This window comes from Boeremia exigua, assembly GCF_020726555.1.
Source record: "Boeremia exigua strain MPI-SDFR-AT-0100 chromosome Unknown C7974scaffold_16, whole genome shotgun sequence".
In the NCBI taxonomy this organism is placed as follows: Eukaryota; Fungi; Ascomycota; class Dothideomycetes; order Pleosporales; family Didymellaceae; genus Boeremia; species Boeremia exigua.
Window position 1 is genome coordinate 354922 of NW_025763533.1, and position 18201 is coordinate 373122.

General features: G+C 51.4%; 7 protein-coding genes across 7 annotated transcripts; 3 read left to right on the plus strand and 4 right to left on the minus strand.

Annotated features, from left to right (window-relative positions):
- Positions 1-1156: 1156 nt before the first annotated feature.
- Positions 1157-3623, minus strand: C7974DRAFT_86985 (quinate permease). Its single transcript, XM_046147421.1, has 6 exons — positions 3272-3623; positions 3158-3218; positions 2878-3100; positions 2761-2823; positions 2098-2711; positions 1157-2049 (listed from the first exon to the last, which is right to left on the minus strand). Exons 1-6 carry the CDS (start codon positions 3413-3415, stop codon positions 1448-1450), a joined length of 1707 nt encoding a protein of 568 aa, XP_045990937.1. The 5' UTR covers positions 3416-3623; the 3' UTR covers positions 1157-1447.
- Positions 3624-4310: 687 nt separating this feature from the next.
- On the plus strand, positions 4311-5601 carry C7974DRAFT_87194 (transmembrane protein 6/97). Its single transcript, XM_046147422.1, has 2 exons — positions 4311-4532; positions 4743-5601. The coding sequence occupies exons 1-2, from the start codon at positions 4448-4450 to the stop codon at positions 5183-5185; spliced, it is 528 nt and encodes a 175-aa protein (XP_045990938.1). The 5' UTR covers positions 4311-4447; the 3' UTR covers positions 5186-5601.
- C7974DRAFT_86945 (AMFR protein-like protein) lies at positions 5247-6114 on the minus strand. The gene is made up of 2 exons (XM_046147419.1): positions 5645-6114; positions 5247-5598 (listed from the first exon to the last, which is right to left on the minus strand). The coding sequence occupies exons 1-2, from the start codon at positions 5912-5914 to the stop codon at positions 5308-5310; spliced, it is 561 nt and encodes a 186-aa protein (XP_045990939.1). The 5' UTR covers positions 5915-6114; the 3' UTR covers positions 5247-5307.
- A 257-nt stretch (positions 6115-6371) lies between these two features.
- Positions 6372-7179, plus strand: C7974DRAFT_381380 (RlpA-like double-psi beta-barrel-protein domain-containing protein-containing protein; the record flags this gene model as incomplete). The annotated part of the gene is made up of 3 exons (XM_046140582.1): positions 6372-6709; positions 6763-7022; positions 7073-7179. The coding sequence occupies 3 exons, from the start codon at positions 6372-6374 to the stop codon at positions 7177-7179; spliced, it is 705 nt and encodes a 234-aa protein (XP_045990940.1).
- Positions 7180-7186: 7 nt separating this feature from the next.
- C7974DRAFT_445809 (uncharacterized protein) lies at positions 7187-8658 on the minus strand (the record flags this gene model as incomplete). Its single annotated transcript, XM_046145566.1, has 2 exons — positions 7187-8429; positions 8482-8658. Coding segments are annotated over 2 exons (1050 nt in total), but the record flags the coding sequence as incomplete, so codon positions are not given.
- Positions 8659-10489: 1831 nt separating this feature from the next.
- C7974DRAFT_324110 (uncharacterized protein) lies at positions 10490-11532 on the minus strand (the record flags this gene model as incomplete). Its single annotated transcript, XM_046138941.1, has 3 exons — positions 10490-10690; positions 10768-11220; positions 11266-11532. The coding sequence occupies 3 exons, from the start codon at positions 11530-11532 to the stop codon at positions 10490-10492; spliced, it is 921 nt and encodes a 306-aa protein (XP_045990942.1).
- Positions 11533-14843: 3311 nt separating this feature from the next.
- C7974DRAFT_370099 (uncharacterized protein) lies at positions 14844-18200 on the plus strand. The gene is made up of 4 exons (XM_046139959.1): positions 14844-15275; positions 15435-15771; positions 15825-17252; positions 17302-18200. The coding sequence occupies exons 1-4, from the start codon at positions 15111-15113 to the stop codon at positions 18087-18089; spliced, it is 2718 nt and encodes a 905-aa protein (XP_045990943.1). The 5' UTR covers positions 14844-15110; the 3' UTR covers positions 18090-18200.
- The last annotated feature ends 1 nt before the right edge of the window (position 18201 follows it).

An 18201-nucleotide genomic window follows, 5' to 3' on the forward strand; every position in this document is an offset into this window, starting at 1 on the left:
ACATGGCGTTGCTGATATCTTGTTTATTGACGAATCAGATGCATCAGACGCTTTGAAATGAGAAGCTCCGTGAGCCCTCGAACGCGCAGCCACCTTCTGAGAATAATCAGTTGATTGAGGATCCGATAGTGGATTCATTGACCAGACGAGAGAAGCCGCACTAGCTTAGAGTATGCTAGTGGTTGCTTATACATATCTATAATATCATATGAAAAGTTTTTGTGACGATATAGAGGCACAGAACTTTGAAGCGGTTTGAATCGAAAGCAAACAAGAGGTTGCACCAAGGTACATTTCAGGTGTTTTTACGCTAAACAGGACTGTATTTAGTGTTTTGAGCACTACTCTGTGTTTCTCTTATTTTAAAGGAACACTGCAAACTAGGTCAAATGCCTATTCTGCTAGTTATACCTAAAGCTACCTTTCTTCTGTGGAAAAGATACTGCATTGCGGCGAGTTCTGCATGATTTTGTACCCTAGTGTTGGGCGAGGTCTACAAGATCTCGATGTTTCACCCAGATCTCATATATGCATTGACCAGGCCTAGAGAGCAACAATAAAGGAAGCAGCGGCACGGCCCATTATCCTGTCTTTAAACTGCAGTAGTCAATCGAAATTCTATATTGCCGAAGCATTATTTGTGAGTCGAATCGTTACAGCCCATTCCCTGAAGCCAATTGAGAGGGGCAATTACTTCCAGTCTCAGCGACAGCTATCAGCTGTGATCGTGTACCGCGTACGCCTCAATTATGAGGAACTGGCTGAAAAATCGGATTAAAAAGTTGGCAAATCTTGTCCCAAACATGCCGGTGATAAGACGCAGCTGACTTCTCGAGTATACCAGAGGACTGTGACTCAAACATTTCAACTTCTTGTTACAGAAAACTGACGCATACGCAGGCAACCCGGTCTGACACCAGACCGCCAGGCCATGCATACGCAGAATATTCCCATTGCTTGTGAAGCCCATACTTGGGATCAGGAGACGCATGCTGTTTGATATGATAACTTCCTTTTAAAATCACAAGACGAAACTTGTATTCCATGAATGGTAAAATGTATATCTGCTGAAAAACGTCACTATTGATGAGACGTCCGAAAACCATATCTGCGTTAGGTAAGAACTAGCTGAAACGAATTTTGTAGAATGTGTAAGTCATCACAATGTTTATATTAAAGTCATACTCTTAACAGGTAGCATGAAACGGGGCATTGCCTATGCCCGTCACTACAAATGCTCACACCCCACTTAGCGGCAGTAAGTCATTAGTGAAGGAGCGCGCTAAAGATAGATGATTAATTGTGATCCACACGATAAGTTCCCACAAACCCGAATGTTCTTGTTGAGCAATGCGATCGCGCATTCAAGAGTTTGAACCAGTCTAGCGTCTTCGCAGCTGTCAATGCCGTTCTCCAGCAACATGTCCTATGCCTCGCATTCAGGTCCCTACACATCAACCGCACCCTTCTCGTCACCAACGACCATCTCATCCCTATGATGATCCGGTGAGCTTCCACCACCCAAGATTCTCGTAAGTCCAATTTCCTGATTAATCTCAGCCATCCTCTCCTGATCTTTTTGTGCCGCGCCCTCGCTTCCAAAGATGATGTCCATCTCCTCGAGTGTCAAACGTTTCGTTTCTGGCACGAAAAACCAGATGAACGCTGCTCCAACAAAGGTAAGCATACCAAAGAGAATGTACGTCCCGTATGTGATGTGTTCTAGAAGATCTGGCGTGATTTGTCCGATAATGAAATTATTCATCCAGTTGCTCGAGCCGCCCAGCGCAGTGCCGTATGGGCGTGTGCTGATAGGCCAGATCTCAGCGATGAGAATCCACGCACATGGGCCCCAAGAATAGCCGAAATGTACGACGAAGAGCCAAACCATAACGACGGCAGCCCAGCCAGCACCCTGGGCGTTTTCGAAGTTGTCGATATTCTTTGCCAGGATAATGGCAATAATTATGTGGGACACGCCCATGCCAATGGCGCCGATGGCAAGAACAGGCTTGCGGCCCACGCGATCGATATATAGCACAGCGGGGACTGAGAATGATTAGTTCAACCTCTAGCAGGTGGCACATACAGACTTACTGGTAGCGATAAACATGACAATTCCGACAACACCAGTCGCAAGCAAGGAGGTGGTATTGCCCGTCAGACCTAGCTGCTCAAAAATGGCTGGAGCGTAGTAGAGAACTGCGTTGATTCCGGACCACTGTTGGAAGAACATTGTTACGGTAGCAACGATAACGCGCTTGAACATGGCTTTAGTCTTGAAAAGCGCGCCAATGGCTACGAATTGTAGCTTGAAGGTATTCCAAGCAGTCAACTTGGAAAGATGGGGAAACTTTTCAGCGATACTGCGTTTTTCAAACATGGACTGAGCCTTGATCTCGAGAAACTCAAGTTCAATCAGCTCGTGGTCCTCAGGGAGATCACGAAGGCTTGCGAGCGTGCGACGAGCTTCCCCCTCGCGGCCATGATGAACAAGCCATCTGGGCGAGAACGGCATCCATATCATGCCGAAGAAGAGTACTGCAGCAGGTACAAGCTGGATGCAGATGGGAACAAGCCATGCAGCATTAGATTGGGTCTCCAGTGTGGTTCCCCCAATGTAGTTGGTCCCATAATTGATCCAGAAAGAGACCATGATGCCGAAGGTGATAGCGAGTTGCTGGCCGGCTACGAGAGCACCACGGATCTCACTGTAAACTTGTGAGTCTGATTATATCTGATCGAACCAGTCGCACTCACGGAGGAGCACACTCGGAATTGTACATGGGTACAATACACGACAAAGTACCAACACCAATACCCCTGCAGATATTTCGTCAGACTGATTTGGCCATATTTTGCAAAGTCGTGGCTTACGTGATGAACCGGCCTGCAAGAATCTCGTTGTGTCCACCAGCGATCGCTGTGACCTGGACAACAACACCTATGATGAAAATACCAGTAGCGGCCAGGATACCGTACTTTCGAGACAGAGTCTCAGCAAGGAACCCAGACATAACAGCTCCGAACCAGGCACCGAGCTCAAGAATAGCAGTGAGCCAGCCCTTCTGTGTGGGATTATCCGTATATCCGTCGGTTTCTGCAGTGCATTTGTAAGTCCATAGGTAGCATCAGCTCACAGGGAGCATTTTCTTACGCTTGCCAAACGAGGGCATAGCCAGAATACCACTGAACATGCCTTGATTGTATCCATAGAGCTGTGTTGGTGTCAACAAGCAATCATCCGGCGGATGTCATATAGCCAACATACGACTCCTCCTAAGCAAGCGAATAAGGCAATGCGGAAAACCTTGAAGTTTTTGATCAGAGCTCCAGGACCACTCTTTCCCATTAGAGCCCGACGTCTCTCGAGCGCAGCATCAAAGCCACCGGGAGCGGCGCCTCCACCACCCATGATGCAAAGTGGAAAAGAGTAGGGTTGGTAGATGAAAGTATGATATATGTCCAACTCAAGTGGTGTACTCTAAACATGCGGAGATTTGGAGCTTACCCCAGCTCTTTGTATGTTCAAGCTGCGCTCCTACGATGCTGCGGCCCTACAGGATATTAGCCAGCATCCCGGCAACGAGAGTCACCACGTCGCCGCGTAAACATAAGCGCCGCTCTGTCGGATGACTGTTACCCGATCGTTCACAGGTCTTGGAGTTCGTGTAGTTTGCTAATAGCAGTAGCCGCCACAGCTGGTAATGCAGCGCTTGAGCAACTTCGGGCCAAACAGAACTCGGTATGAAGCTGCCCAGTGGACACTGTTACGAGCTCGAGAACGTCACCCCGCGGCCATGAATTACCTTGATTGGAGGTGATCCTGACTTCAGGCTCGGCTGTCACATGGTGCTGACAGTGAGGTTACTCTTCCACTGCCTTGATCTCAGTCGCGGGGTGCATTCAGGCTAAAATGCCGCTCACACGCAGCAACGCGACAACGATCACCGCAGAGTCCGGGTTGGGCCAAATAACGCTGATCGGATGTAAATGTAACATCGCATCCTCGCCGCTAATGAAGCTCCTACTGAGGGGGTTCATACCGGCTACCATGTAAGACAGGTTCAGTAGAAATGGACTTGTGTACAACATGTGCGATGATCTCGAAGATAATCGTTATAGCATCTTTCTCGTGCAGTAAGCGTGGTATGACCTACAAGTCTCTTTTGTCGCCTACAAGTCTCCGGTAGCATGGGAAACTGTAGCAGTATTGACTCGAAGCAGAATGAGAATGGTGCTCGGGCTTGCATCACACTGGTACATTGACAGAGGCCCTAAGGCCGAATGACTGTGATGACGATGTTTTGGAAGGATGAGAGTAACGCGCACGCGCATTGGCGAAGGCGCCATTGCGCATCTAGCAAGCGCGCCTGCCCACTCTCCTTTCGAACGATAGTACCATCAAACACTATCATTCGCAGCGACTTTGGGGCTACCACCACGCATGAAGATGGCTAAATCGATTCTGACGAGAAAGAGGGATCTCATCTACTTGATTTTCTTCATCACCCACCTTCCGGTGATGCTGGGTACGTGATTCCATCATTGGCGCCGGCAATATCTGCATGTCTGTCCCACTATGTTTTTGGGGTCGTACACTTGCACAAACAATATCTTCGTGTCTAGGAGTTCTAAATCCAACACCCTTATGGAGGTTTCCTTCGACTCTTCTAACGCGTTGAGCGGCGATGATCACTGTTCGCTTTTTGCTCACGTCTCAATGGCTTACCTCAACATAGCATTCGACCTCACCGCCTACTATCCCATCAACATCAAGCCGCTTTGGATGGGAGAGGTTCGCACCTGGTATGTCGCCACGTACGGCGACCGTTTCTTCTACAACCCGCCAGCCTGGTTTGGCGTTCTCACCTTCCTGGAGCTGGTCTACCACCTGCCCCTCACACTCTGGGCCATACCCGCACTTCTGCGCAACGATCCCCGCATTCCCTTGGCTCTTCTTGTTTTCGGCATGGAAACGAGCATCACAACTCTAGTTTGTCTGGCTGAGATGTGGAGCTGGGAGGAATTGAGGCCGGAACAGAGTGGTTTAGGTGGGCTTGGGGGTATGTACGGGGGTTATCTGGCGCTGGGCATTTTCATGACATTGGATTGTTATGCGAGGCTGGACCAGTGGATTGCGAGGCAGAAGGGGCTGACACCTGTTACAAAGAAGGAGCTTTGAGGTCGGGTGCTGTGTATGACACGAATGTTGATCCCTGTATATTGAAGGCGATGGATCTATTTCTGCTAGGGTATATCGCTGCCAAGGTGGAATAGCTTGTCCATCAGCGTTGCGCGTGCCTCCTAGGCTGCGGCACCCGTGGCATTTGCCCGCTCCTTCTCTTCCAGCTTCTTCCTTGCAGCCAAGATCATTTCTTCTCTCTTCCTTTGCAAATTCGACTGACGTTCGCCCCGATCTGCACTCCAAGCTTTCGCCTTGGGTCTCTCGTCCACTGACTCGGCTGGCTGGCCCAACTTCGACGAGAGATTATACCGTGTGATCAAGTCGGGATGCGAAGGCTTTACGGCGGCTGCAACTGGTCGTAAAGGTGCAGCTGCGACAGGGCCCGCAGGCAGCTGGAACGACGCTGGTGCCTTCAACTTGTCAATGGTAGCCGTGTCTAGACGCAACAAGACTTACGCTGTCCAGAGATCTCCCGCTCAGCACTCTCTCTGTTGTGGCAGCGGCGTTTCCTCCGTTCCTTTGTAGGTCCCATGCAATATCTCTCCTTTGTAATTGTGGGAACATCTGCGCTATTGTGTCGATTTGAGCGGGGTTTATCCGCGCAGAGAGGTTCGCAGCTGGTCGTGCGCCATTTCCGGAGGGCTTGCTAGAGTACCACCGATACACCAGGAAGGCGACGACGGCAAACACGATGACTTGCGGTATGTTGATGCTTTGTTCGGCCATGGTGAGGGGACAGGGTGTGCGCCAGCGACTTCGGCGGCTTCCGACAGGTGGTGGGCTCCTCGCTACCAGTGAGCGCGAACCAGAACTCGGGATATTTGAAAGGGAGAGAAATCCTAGGGATCCAGTGCTACGTGCGACACGCAGACAAGGTGACGAAGAGTTGGTCCTGAGGTCAGAGGGCGGCAAGGCTCCATGTCTGCTGCCGCGGCACCAGTACTTTCTTCGTATTGGGGGCACTCTCACTAGCGCTGGGCATTGGCCCCTAATTCTCCACAACAACACTCCTTCTCCACCTTACAACTCGACTCGCGATACGGAGGATACGACAGTGTCGAGGTCTGATATCGAAGACGTCCACTCCTTACTTTCAATTGATATATCATGACATTTTAGTCTTTTGATCTCGCGATATTCCATACATGTACTCACGACATAGTTAATACATGCCCATAGCACAATGAGCGCACCAGCGATACCCAGGAAGGAGATTGCGAGGAAAGAATTGCCCAACAGAGAAATCGAGGGGCTAGCGCCGGCGCACTTCAAAGAGAGAGGAGCAAGCGACACTTCAGCAACTTGGAATGTACCTGGGGAAGGGCCGAGCAAGAAAAGGCGCATCCATTTAGGCGCCGGCGCAGGGTGGGCAGTAACAGATCGCTTTGATCGCGTACTGCCACCCCACAAGCGATACTTTGGTCGCAGTCGTCGCACGTTCCTGATAGCACTTCTCGTCACTTTTGTTTGTCTACTGGCGCTGATCATTGGTCTGGCAGTGGGACTATCAAAGAAGCCAGAGTGAGCCCCACAACATGCCACTGCTCAGATTCGTGCACTTACAACATCTACAGAAATCGATTTCTGCCGCTCCCGAGTAATGCTGATCACTTCACCGGTGAATTGACCTACTACGGTCCCGGCCTCGGCGCATGCGGCGTTGAATCGACCGAAGAAGAAGCCATCGTCTCTGTGTCGCACTTCCTATATGATGCTGTTCAAACTGGTAGTGACCCAAATCAGAACCCACTGTGCGGAAAGAAGATCAGGGCAACTAGGGTAGATGAGCGCACTGGGAAGCAGGTCAGCATCGACTTGACTGTTGTAGATAGATGTAAGTGGTGGTATCGCATTTGCATGAATCAGTCGCTAAATATAGAATAGGCACTGGCTGCGAGCCTACCGACCTCGATGTCAGCCCTGCTATGTTCGACAGGATGGCAGATCACGACTTGGGTAGAGTTGTCATGACTTGGGCCTGGCTATCATGAGGATCTGGCATAACTTCGTCAATATTACCATCCTATCCTTAAGACCAATGTAAATTTTAGTGCTACATAGCTTGCCTTGGCCCCATGTATCTATAGATCAAAGCCCTTCTCGGAGACGTTGCTGACTTGCATCAACAATGGCTCAGTCATACTCATGATCATTGGCGGCAAGGCGTGGATCTGGCATGACAATGTTTGCATCCTACTGTGTTGTGCATCGGCCTTGCGAGTAAGAGTCACAACGAAGGTCTAAATGCATTACAAGACCTAAACACCACATAGAGCAGCCATACCCGTTGAAGATGGTATCGGTATTGGAGAGGAATCGCCATCAAATTAGGAAGCTGTGATGCCTATTTAAATCGCGCGTGCTCGCCTCAGTTCCAGTACTCCGCCCATTTGCCCTTTCCGTTAATGACGTTCACAAATTCCCTTGCAACAATCCTGCTTGTTTGCTCGCCTGGATGCAGCGCATCAAACCACATGAAGCTATCGGGACTAGTGTTGATCGTGCAATTTTGGCCGCTGGCAGTCGCACATGTCTTGGAAGTCCCCGTAACGTTTAGTGGTGCAGTGCCATTCAGATACTGAGAAGGGTTGGAATGGATATCGGTCATCAAGCCATTCACATTGTAGTTTGCGAATTTGGCGCCCGGGTAGTGCTTCGAGATCTGGGCGATGAAGGGCGTACGGTACTTGTACACATCATTCAACGCTGCGACGGTATTCTCCATACGGTAATGGACATCAGTTTGGTTACGGCCGTTCGCAGGCCAAAATTGCGTTTCGCTAAGACCGCCTTGCGAAGGGTCCTGGTACTGGGGAAGCAGATCAAGAGGCGCCAAATTTAGGATGACGAAGTAGCGGCCGCCGTTCTTGTAAAGACTGTCAACTGTGTTATATACGCAGTCAATGTAGTCTGAGACTGTTTTATTAGGTAGCTGAGAATTAGTAAGCAGGGCATTATTTCCGTTGTCGTTGGTTCCAATCCAGATTGCGTACGCTGTTGAATCTTGCGTCCCGGTGAAGAATGGCTTGCCAGTGGTAGGTAGAATGTATTTGGAGTCTGCGATGAAAGCAGGGAGTTCGTAACTTTCGATGTCTGGAAAATCAAAACCAGGAGAAAGCGCGCGTGGAGTGATGTTGTTGGAACATACAGCGCCCGAGACAGCGTAGTTGAACAATTTTGCTGAAGAATAGATACTCGCGTATCGAGCCCAAGACAGGCCACCTGACGCAGTGGCAAGACCCTTTCAGCCGTTAGTGAAGTTTTAAGGCCCTGTGAGAGGTGATACAAACCACGGGTTGATCCCATCCAACAGGTGGTGCTGTGAAGTTGTTTTGAATGAAGTAACCGAGGCGATTCTCATCGGTGTAGCTGTCACCGAACGTTACCAACGTTTTAAATTTCCCTTCTCTCCATGATTGAGCCGATTGTCCTGCTTGCACAGGGGCGAATGCCGCAGCGGAAGCGAGCAAGTGCAGCAATGTTGTTAGAACCATTTGGAGAGGCGCTGTTGTGTTCTTGGCCATAAGAACAGACATGGACATATTTATACTACAGGCCTTGCGGCAATCAACCAGTCTGACACGGACCTTGAAGACTTCCTTCCCGCCGATACATACCCAGATATGGCTAGCAGGAGCCTACGGTAAATTGAGGCTCGGACCAGGAAGTCTTGCGGGGATGATTGAGGGGTTGTCGACGCGGAGCCGAAAATGATTCGTTCGCGGCAGCTGTACCTTCCTAGCTACTGCCGTATAGAGAATAGCCTAAACACGATATATCGTGACGTGAGAACCTCGTCCGTCATGTTGCTACGGGTTTGCGCATTTCATGAGAGGGCAAATTCCGTTGTGACACTTGTACATACTGAGGTGCCTGAGGTCAGCTGCGTGGACATTGGCCACTTCTGAGCGACGACACCTAGTGCTGTTCGCAATGCACAACATTTGGGCTGCGATTCCCAATCTTAAGAGATTTGAATACTTCCCGGGCATCTGCAAGCCAACCTTGCTCGGGGAACACCACCGCGTTCTTTTCGTCTCTGGGCCGGAGACGCAAGATCCTTCATAGAAGATTTGGTACAAGCGCGAACGAGGATCAGGTATCGCCGAGGCTTTCGTCATATCAGTGTTAGCATTTGCGTCTGCCGCTCCCCCGATGCACGCGCGCTTCCCAGCCATCGGATCCTGCAATAGTGGGTACTTTAGGTTTTGTTCGACTCAGGTAATTTGCAGCCACTCAGTATGCATGCTGGCGACTGCAATGTGGCAACTGACATTCGGAAATGTTGAAGAAGAGGCTCTGCTATATGTTAGACATGTTAGTGAGGCCATTGATCAGGATACTTCAAGGACGGCTTGAGCATTGCGTGAAGGCGAGAGAACGTCAGCGGTCAACCGCGCCCATGCCTCAGGGAAGATTATTCGGTACCAGCCTGTCGGTATCGAGGGCTTAGAAGCGACCAGTGATACGGACGGACTTGTCGAAGCGCTGGCTGTGCCTAATTGTGCCGAAATGGAGAAGGGAGGGAACGGTGAGCTCTTTTGCAACGCTGGTGAGAGCTGTTGCTTCCTTGTACTGACAGTTTCGCGCTTGTGTCTTTTCAACACAACCTCTACATGAATCTTTCCACCAACCCCATCTTCTCGCATGTATATCTTGTCTGTCATGAAGTTACGAAAGGCCGGTTGAAAGAGAGTTGCGCCTGAGGACAGCTGTAACGCCACTCAACTATTCGCCACCAGTCCTAGGTACTTTCAGCACAGCGTCAGCTCCTCACGAACCTCGATAGAACGCACTCGGGAGACTCGCACCGACAGCCTGCAGTTATCGCAGCCTCTATGGAGACTTGATTGAGGGAACAATCTCAGCCTGTCGCTTTCCCTTCAAGCTATGGTGTATCTAGGTAGGTGTCAATTGTTGTGCTTCACACACAGACAAACCTCGGCAAAGCCACCGCATGAACAGCATACCACGCAACAAGCTCTGATACCAACTTGATGAGTGGCCATGAAAAGGGAGCCGATTCAATTGAGCGTACACCATCTGAAAGGCAACGATCGTTGATGCGTAGGCTCTAGTATCTGGATCCCGCTGAAGTCCGGCAGCTGCAAAATCAACTCTGCTTGTACGAAGTACAACCTTGGTCCTCGGTTTGCCGCTCGTCTGAGATGCGCAACTACTGCTGTATGGGCACACCGCAGCACCACCGTTTCTCGAGTGGCCCTCACCCACTGCGGCGACCACAAGCCACATATCTATGTAGGTGTTACAAATGGCAGCGACTGAGAAGGTGGAGCGCACTTACACAGGGACATATAGTTTTAGCTCGTTGTTCTGCAGCTCGGTGCGAACCTCATTGATCAGCCGAGTGAACTCGGCCGCTGTCCAATTGAGATGCCGCGTCAAAGGCCAAAGGCCAAGCGACTCAAGAAGGTCGCCCATCATCCCGACCGTATCTTTACCGATACTAGCTCTGACTGGATCTGCCACGCGTGTCAACACCTCCGTGTTGTATTCGATGACGCGAAAGTTCGAGGTTGGCAGTATTGGCCAAGGAAAAGGTGGGTGAATAATACAACAGAAAAGTATTCACCTGGTTCCCAGTCGCCGATCGGCAGCTGCATGGTTTCCACTCGAACGTCTGCAAACCTGGCTTCCGAGAAAAGATGCTGCAACCGAGTGCCGATCCGAGGGTCGCGGTTCATTCTGCTCATCGCCTCCGCGTATGCCATCCACCATCTTCTCACAGCCGAGTGATCCGTCAGCCTGCCACTGCTTGACTGGATGTTGAGGTAGTACTCGACAACTTGAACCCACCCGCTTGGTCTAAGGAGCAACTTCATGTCTCGAATATACGATGGCCATCTGTTGCTTTTAATCCCTGCGCTAATGCAGCGGGAATGAATCAGATCGTAGGCTCGGGCCTGAAAGACTTCCGGGTCGTTCAGTCGGTCGTTTAGGTTGTAGCTGCAGAGGCCAAGGTTTTCCGGTTGATCCGCAACGAGCATAGGATAAATGTCAACAGCGGTGATCTCACAAGGTCAGCAGTGGTCGATGAGGATGCTTGGTATACGTACCTCACAATCCTCGAATTCTTCAGCAACTTGAACTGACCAGTCGCCACCGCCGTACCCACATTCCAGTATCTTCTGGGGATATCGTGTCCCTATGTAAGGAGAAAAGAGGTGATTACCAAAGAGCTTGAACAGCACATCATGCTGAGCCGTCAATCTGTCTTCCTCAAGCTCGTCGTTGGCTACTGGGACACAGTATATGCCATTGTCAATGGAGATCTTCTGAAACACACGTCCATGTACGGAGACACACTGGAGGTCTTCATCCATTCTGCTTCGATCAGGTGCTCTCCAGGCCGAGGAGTAGATCTTACCTTGGAGAAAGGTCCGGTCGCTTCCGATCACTCGGTTCTCAGCGCTGATGAGGACTCTGATGGCGGGTGAAATAGTCGCTACTCCAATGGATGACTCCAGGGACTGTTTGCTTTATTCGGAGATTGGAACAGCTGGCCGGCTTCCGGGTGCTGTTGCAGTTGTTGTCGCTATCGCTGTCGCAGTCGCTGCTGGTGAAGACAGATTTGCTGCAACGCGAACCCAAGTGGTGTTTAGCGTAGGCCTTCTACCTTTCGTGCTAGAGAGGCTGAAAAATAGGTTCTCAACCCAGATGCAGAGTGCGGGACTGTGCGACTTAGTTCTTGGTGGATGCCCAATCTGCGTCAGGACGAAATCAACCGGCAGGCTATTCGGCCTCATTGCACGCTGCGGCCCGCTGCAAGGCCAATGTGGATCGAAAACGTCTAGTAGCCAGTGCTATGACGGAATGATCGGTAGCTACGACACGTCTCGCGACAGCAGCCCGCTTCTTGTGAAAACAACTGCCAACCTTGAGAACTATCGACCAAAGTACCTAGACATGTATGGTCTATGCCTGTAAGACCCTTCACGTCTAGCCAATTACAGGTCTTGAGAAAACCATTTCCGGCTCATTCAGAGGACTCATCGATCAAATCCACGAGGGGGATCTGCGACGCGGTGTAGGCGTATCTGATTCGTTCTATGGAGCGACTGCCAGACAAGGGACACAAATATTTCAGAGCCCTAAACAGGTAAATCAAGCTGGAAAATTCAGAAAGGAAGTATTACTGCGATTGGCGAAGTGTATTTCCTACATCACTGGGCGACAGCTTCACATCAACGCCTAACAAGTCACGCAATTTCAAATACGAAGCTGTCTAGAAACGGCTTGAAGAACGGGAGCGTAGCGACGGCGTTGGTCTACAGCGGTTGATCCCGTCAAGATTTTGCTGGACAAGATACCGCTGACATGGGCCTGGGATGCGACAACATTCAAGTGGCTTGACATCGCCACCTCCAGACCACCCATCCTCTACACGCACATTCTTCTGGTTGCTTTTTCCGAGTACTACGTCGCTGCAAGGCATCTCAGAGCACTATCCGGGCGTCAACCAAAGCAGGGAGTCGAGCGAGCGGTGGCGTGCATTGCATGGTCCCGTGAGCATCTTTGCCCACCAAGCGCCTCATGGATTGATCTCCGTCTCGCCATAGCGGTGAAGCAGACGGGTCCGAGCTGAGACTAGAGTATTTTACATGTACGACATCCTGGTGACATAGTGTCACGGAAACAAGCGTTACTCGTAACAAATTTGGCCGGCGGTCTAGATTGGGGATGCCGAGGGGACTCAAGAATACGAAAGTATGTAAAAGGGCAACCCCCGAATTACAAATCGTTTTCGAGCGATAACTGTCAGCCCTTGAGGTTTACGCCAAATCAAATTGCGAACGGATTCATCTGATCACAAGCTCTCTGCTATTGTGGCCCCACTCCGACAGGAAACTTTGACAGTGCAGAGAATGCATGGTCCTGGATCTAGCAGACAACGTCCTCAGGTGTGGCACCGATGACTGGAGAGAGCCACCAAAATCAACCCCACGCGTAGCGCTTGCGAACTCGCTTCACCTGACTATGTCGCACATCATCGTCGTTCGCGACACAAAGAGCACACGACGGATATTCGGCTATGAAACCTTCTCAGATTAACAGCACTCTGCAAGGCTCACATTTGTCATATGACATGACCGAAGTATGCATTTTACAAGTCCGAGCGAAGGCACTTGAAGTAGCATACCTACCACCCAAGCCACATGCAATGACACCTGATACCACCTCTTGGCATTGGTCGTCAGCACATGAATGGCACTATGCTCCAATCGCGATTGCTTGTTGGGTTCTAATTCAGAGCATGTAGGATCGCGCCAACCTCAACGATCGAAGTATACGCCCACAACCTAGAGATAGCTCCCTCTGCCCCACAACGATGTTCCTGCGATTGTGCGGCTGGCATTATTGTCGAGCACACAGTCATTGCCCTGCCTCATCGTTGTCTTATCGGCGTCCTCGCAGAAAATCCACCCTCGCTTGGTTGTGGGTTAGCGATGGATTGATTGCATCATGGTTGTTTCTCGGTTCTTGAACCTGCGTTTGCCTTCGCTTTCGCGCCTCGGTGTGCTCTGAGTGCGAGTCAAGGTGGAGTCGAGTCTGTCCTGTCATGTCAACATGTTCCAGGGCAGTGCAGATGTGCAGCATGACTTGTAATCTCACGAAGAATTACCTAATTTCATGGCTGCCCCAACCTTGCAGAGATGCAACGGATCCTTAAACCATATCGGGTTCGGGGTGAGACTATAAGTAATTTCGACGCTGCCAAGATCCGCTCCGCTATTGGAATGATGCACAGATCGATTTGCTGCACTTCGACAACAAAAGATGCGCTCATAATATCGGAATGGACCGGAAAGCTCTCCCATGGATAGTTCCGGTGGAAACATGGGTTGGCATCGTTTCGAAAGGTGCCGAGGCGTCAACCCGGTGTTTGACCCATCGCTCGTCTTAGCGTTTTCCTCGACTGAATGATGTTCACCGCTGGCATGTGGCTCAGATGCGGGTATTGAGATTTGAGCGAGGAGGACGGGAATATGTGAGGTCGAGTGATGTTCACAAGTCGCTCAGCTCGAAAAGTTCTGTGGATCACCTCATTCACCACACACCACAGAGCGGTCCGACTCGCATGCGACCAGAGACCCGGGTTGATGTGGACCAGATCCCTATTCAGCCGTTCCTTCAGGACACTATAACAGTGACTTGAAGGGCGTCTAGAGATAGACCTCCATTGCTGCATCGTACGGCCTCCAAAGACCATACGACGTGCTACGATAGGTAACTGGCTGCATTAGTTGAATTGTATGCTGGAGAGTATAGCGCGACCGTGACGAGTTGCTGCTCGTTGCTTCAGAAGCAAGCTGTACAGCTTCCTTCGCTGTCTTACGTGAGTGCTTATAGACATTCAATGGCTACTGTGTTAGCAGCAGCTGGTCCAATAAGCGTCAAGGAGCGCATTCTGTCCGGGCAGCGAGTAGGGGATCGTGTGCGAAGTAACGCTCACACGCATCACAGCACGACCGGTGTCGAAGGCTCTCCATCATATGTCAATGAGACGACCCTTGGCGGCACATGACAGTGCCACTCTGTGCTACTTTCACATGTCGGCAGCGAGTGACGGCATGGAGCGAACGGGTTGCGGCTACAACCCCAGACAATAGTCGACACGTGATTCCCCACGATTCGAAGTGCCGAGGCAGCTTGCACCTCGGGACGGCCGCGTGAGCAAGACGAGCTCAAAACCGCGACTCTGGCTTCAGCTGCCGCATCCGTGAAATTCTCTCTCCCCGCACAATCACTTCTCTCCCCCATACTTGCACTTCTTAGCTCTTGGAATCTTTGTTGATATCCGTCACACTGCTGGCAACCGACGTAATCCGGTGCTAGTGTTCCGCAATCGTAGCAGATCTCTCTGAAGAGCTTACTTCCTTTCAATCGAAAATCTCACATCATGAGCGGTGCACAAGAACTGCGATACGACGGGCAGACTGTCGTCGTCACCGGTGCTGGTGGTGGTCTGGGTCGCGAGTATGCGATCTTCTTTGCCAGCCGCGGCGCGAACGTCGTCGTGAACGACCTCGGCGGTAGCTTCAAAGGCGAGGGAGGCAGTTCATCGGTAAGTTCACAGCTCCTGTCATCAACAAAGCCATCAAGGCCTGCATTGCACGTTTTGGTCGGTAATCTTGACCGTGGCCTTTGCGCCAGGTCGACGCTGCTCCGTTGTCACATGCGTCATGGGCTTGTCTTGCCGAGCGACCGCTAACTATATCCACAGGCTGCCGACAAGGTCGTTGAGGAGATCAAGTCCGCAGGCGGAAAAGCGGTTGCCAACTATGATTCAGTCGAGAATGGAGAAAGGATAGTGCAGACTGCGATCGATGCCTTTGGGCGTATTGATGTTCTCATCAACAACGCTGGTATCTTGCGTGATATCAGCTTCAAGAACATGAAGGATGCAGACTGGGAACTCATTTACAAGGTCCATGTTCTCGGAGCATACAAGTGCGCAAGAGCTGCGTGGCCGCACTTCAGGAAACAGAAGTACGGCAGGCTCATTAGCACTGCTTCAGCTGCTGGTCTCTTCGGGTCTTTTGGCCAGACAAATTACTCTGGTATGTTAATTTAGGGCACACGAGGCATGAACATGTGCTAACACACAGTGTAGCTGCTAAGCTTGCTCTCGTCGGTTTCACCGAGACTCTTGCGAAGGAGGGCTTCAAGTACAACATCCTCTGCAACGTCATTGCCCCAATCGCCGCCAGCCGAATGACGGAGACCGTCATGCCCCCCGATGTCCTCGCGAAGCTGAAGCCTGAGTGGATCGTCCCTCTCGTTGCCGTCCTCACACACAAATCCAACACCAAGACTGGTGCGATATTCGAGGCTGGCGGAGGTCACATTGCCGAACTGCGATGGGAACGAGCCAACGGTGTTCACCTCAAGGCCGACGAGACTCTTACACCTGGAGCTGTTGCTGCAAAGTGGAAGGACGTTGTCGACTTTACGAAGCCTGACCACCCACAAGGCCCTGCCAATGCGCTTGAGCTTCTTGAGGATGCTGGCAAACTTCCTGCCAACCCCAAGGGCGAGGAGCTCGACTTTTCCGGCAAGGTTGCCATTGTTACTGGCGGTGGAGCTGGTCTTGGCCGCATCTACGCTCTTCAGCTGGCCAAGCGTGGCGCCAAGGTCGTAATCAACGATCTCGTGAACCCCGATGATGTTGTTCAGGAGATTCAAAAGCTCGGCGGTCAGGCTGTTGGCAACAAGGCCGACGTCCAGAACGGTGAGGCTGTTGTCAAGACAGCCATCGATACCTGGGGCCGTGTTGATATCGTGATCAACAACGCTGGCATCCTCCGTGACAAGGCTTTTGCCAACATGACCGACGACCAGTGGGACATCATCCACAAGGTTCACTTGTTCGGTACCTATTCCGTTACCAAGGCTGCCTGGCCCTACATGCTGAAGCAGAAGTACGGCCGCATCCTCAACACCACTTCCACCAGCGGTATCTACGGCAACTTCGGCCAAGCCAACTACGCATCGGCCAAGTGCGGTATTCTTGGTTTCTCCAAGTCTCTTGCTCTTGAGGGCAAGAAGAACAACATCTTTGTGAACACTGTCGCCCCCAATGCTGGCACACAGATGACTCGTTCCATCATGCCCGAAGAAGTCGTTCAGGCTCTCAAGCCCGACTACAACGCACCCCTCGTCATCCTCCTCGTCTCTGACAAGGCACCTGTGCCGACTGGCGGTCTCTACGAGATGGGCTCGGGCTGGTTCGCCGCTACTAGGTGGCAGCGAACTGGCGGCCACGGCTTCCCAATTGATGTCAAGCTCACTCCAGAGGCTGTCCTCCAGCAGTGGGAGCGCATTACCAACTTTGAGGATGGACGTGCCGACAACCCAGATGACAATGCCAGCGGCCTCAAGTCGATCATGGCAAACATGGAGAACACTAGCAAGAAGAGCACGAAGGACAAGAAGCCATCCAAGAGTAACGAGGAGGTCCTCAAAGCTCAGCAGACGGCGTTGGCTGCCAAGTCGGAAGGCACTCCTTTCGAGTACACCGAGAGGGATGTCATCCTGTACAGTAAGTTTACCACCGCACCCAGCATGTTAGACCCCACTAACAATCCCAGACTTGGGCATCGGCGCCAAGCGCACTGACCTTCCCTTCGTGTACGAGGGTGACGAGAACTTCCAAGTCATCCCTACCTTTGGTGTAGTCCCTCCCTTCAACGCCGAACCCCCATTCTCCTTTGACGAGATTGTCCCCAACTTCGACCCGCGCATGCTTCTGCATGGCGAGCAGTTCCTTGAGATCCGCAAGTTCCCCATCCCTACTGAAGCCAAGCTCATCGCAGTACCGAAGCTCGTCGAAGTCGTTGACAAGGGCGCTGCCGGGCTGGTTGTCTATGGCTCCACTACCAAGGACGCCAACACTGGCGAGGAGATCTTTTACAATGAGTCCACAGTGTTCATCCGCGGAAGCGGTAACTTCGGTGGCCAAAAGAAGGGTGGCGATCGTGGCGCGGCGACAAAGGCGCACAAGCCGCCGCAGCGTGCCCCCGATGCCGTCGTCGAGGAGAAGACTACGGAGGAGCAGGCTGCTATCTACCGCCTATCTGGCGATCTCAACCCGCTTCATATCGACCCGCAGTTCAGCAAGGTCGGTGGCTTCGACACACCCATCTTGCACGGCCTGTGCTCGTTCGGTATCTCGGGTAAGCACGTACTGCAGACATTCGGCCCATTCAAGAACATCAAGGTCCGCTTTGCTGGTGTTGTGCTGCCGGGCCAGACGCTCATCACGGAGATGTGGAAGACAGGGAACACAATTGCATTCCAGACCAAGGTCAAGGAGACTGGCAAGCTTGCCATCTCTGGCGCGGGTGCAGAGCTGCTTGGAGGAGGAAGCAAGTTGTAGATGATGAACGATAGTACTGTCATGCGGTCAAGAGACCGCTGTTTATTTAGGCTGGCGTTAGCTCGTGTATATGTATTGAACGAAATCACCAAATAATACAATTTACTAGCAC